Source organism: Myotis brandtii, unplaced genomic scaffold (assembly GCF_000412655.1).
Source record: "Myotis brandtii unplaced genomic scaffold, ASM41265v1 scaffold187, whole genome shotgun sequence".
NCBI lineage: Eukaryota > Metazoa > Chordata > Mammalia > Chiroptera > Vespertilionidae > Myotis > Myotis brandtii.
The window spans coordinates 3,934,850-3,935,415 of record NW_005356944.1 but is presented as its reverse complement, the minus strand read 5'-3'; the positions used below and the strand labels follow the sequence as shown (position 1 = coordinate 3,935,415).

Below are 566 nucleotides of genomic sequence, written 5' to 3'. Positions count from 1 at the left end.
CGCGCCCCCCCCCTCCCTCTCCCCAAGAAAAAGCGCTCCTCGTCCAGGAGAGCGCTTAGGGTTGATTTAAGCTTTCTTCCACACGGTGGGGAGTGGGGAGCCAGCCTGCTTCCCTTTGTCAGGTCTGGGGTCTAACCCGGCCTTGGTATCCCTCCAACCGCATGGACAGTTACTCCCGCCAGGTCCAAGGTGACATCCTCTATGTGCCGTCGGGATTATATCATGAACCAGCTTCAGTCAGGGCCCCCCGCTGTCCTCCTGCGGGACCCCCAGGGCACTGCGGTCCAAGCCCCAGTTTGAATTCGGGCTCAAACACGTGTGTGCGCCCTGGGCAGGTCACTCGGCCTCGGCGGTCTTAGGAAACTGGCTGGCAGGGTTGTTTCCACGCCCTTTGAGGCCTGGAGTCGGTGTGTAGCAATGTCAGCTTTGTTACCCCCCCACGCCCCCCACTCCAGGTTTGAATTCTTCTCCTTGGAGCACCTTCCCCGGTGCTCCACCCTTTTACCTCCTGCCCAGTAATTTCTCTCCTGAACTTCCAAAGTCACCCTCCTTGGGGGGGGGGGGGA

General features: G+C 60.4%; 1 protein-coding gene across 1 annotated transcript in view; it reads left to right on the top strand.

The window, feature by feature from the left end:
* Positions 1-161: 161 nt before the first annotated feature.
* FGF3 (fibroblast growth factor 3) overlaps positions 162-566 on the top strand; it is a 4,799-nt gene continuing 4,394 nt past the window's right edge. The window contains exon 1 of the mRNA XM_005864499.2: positions 162-189. Within this exon, the coding sequence (XP_005864561.1) occupies positions 162-189 (28 nt within the window). The remainder of the gene's footprint in view (positions 190-566) is intronic.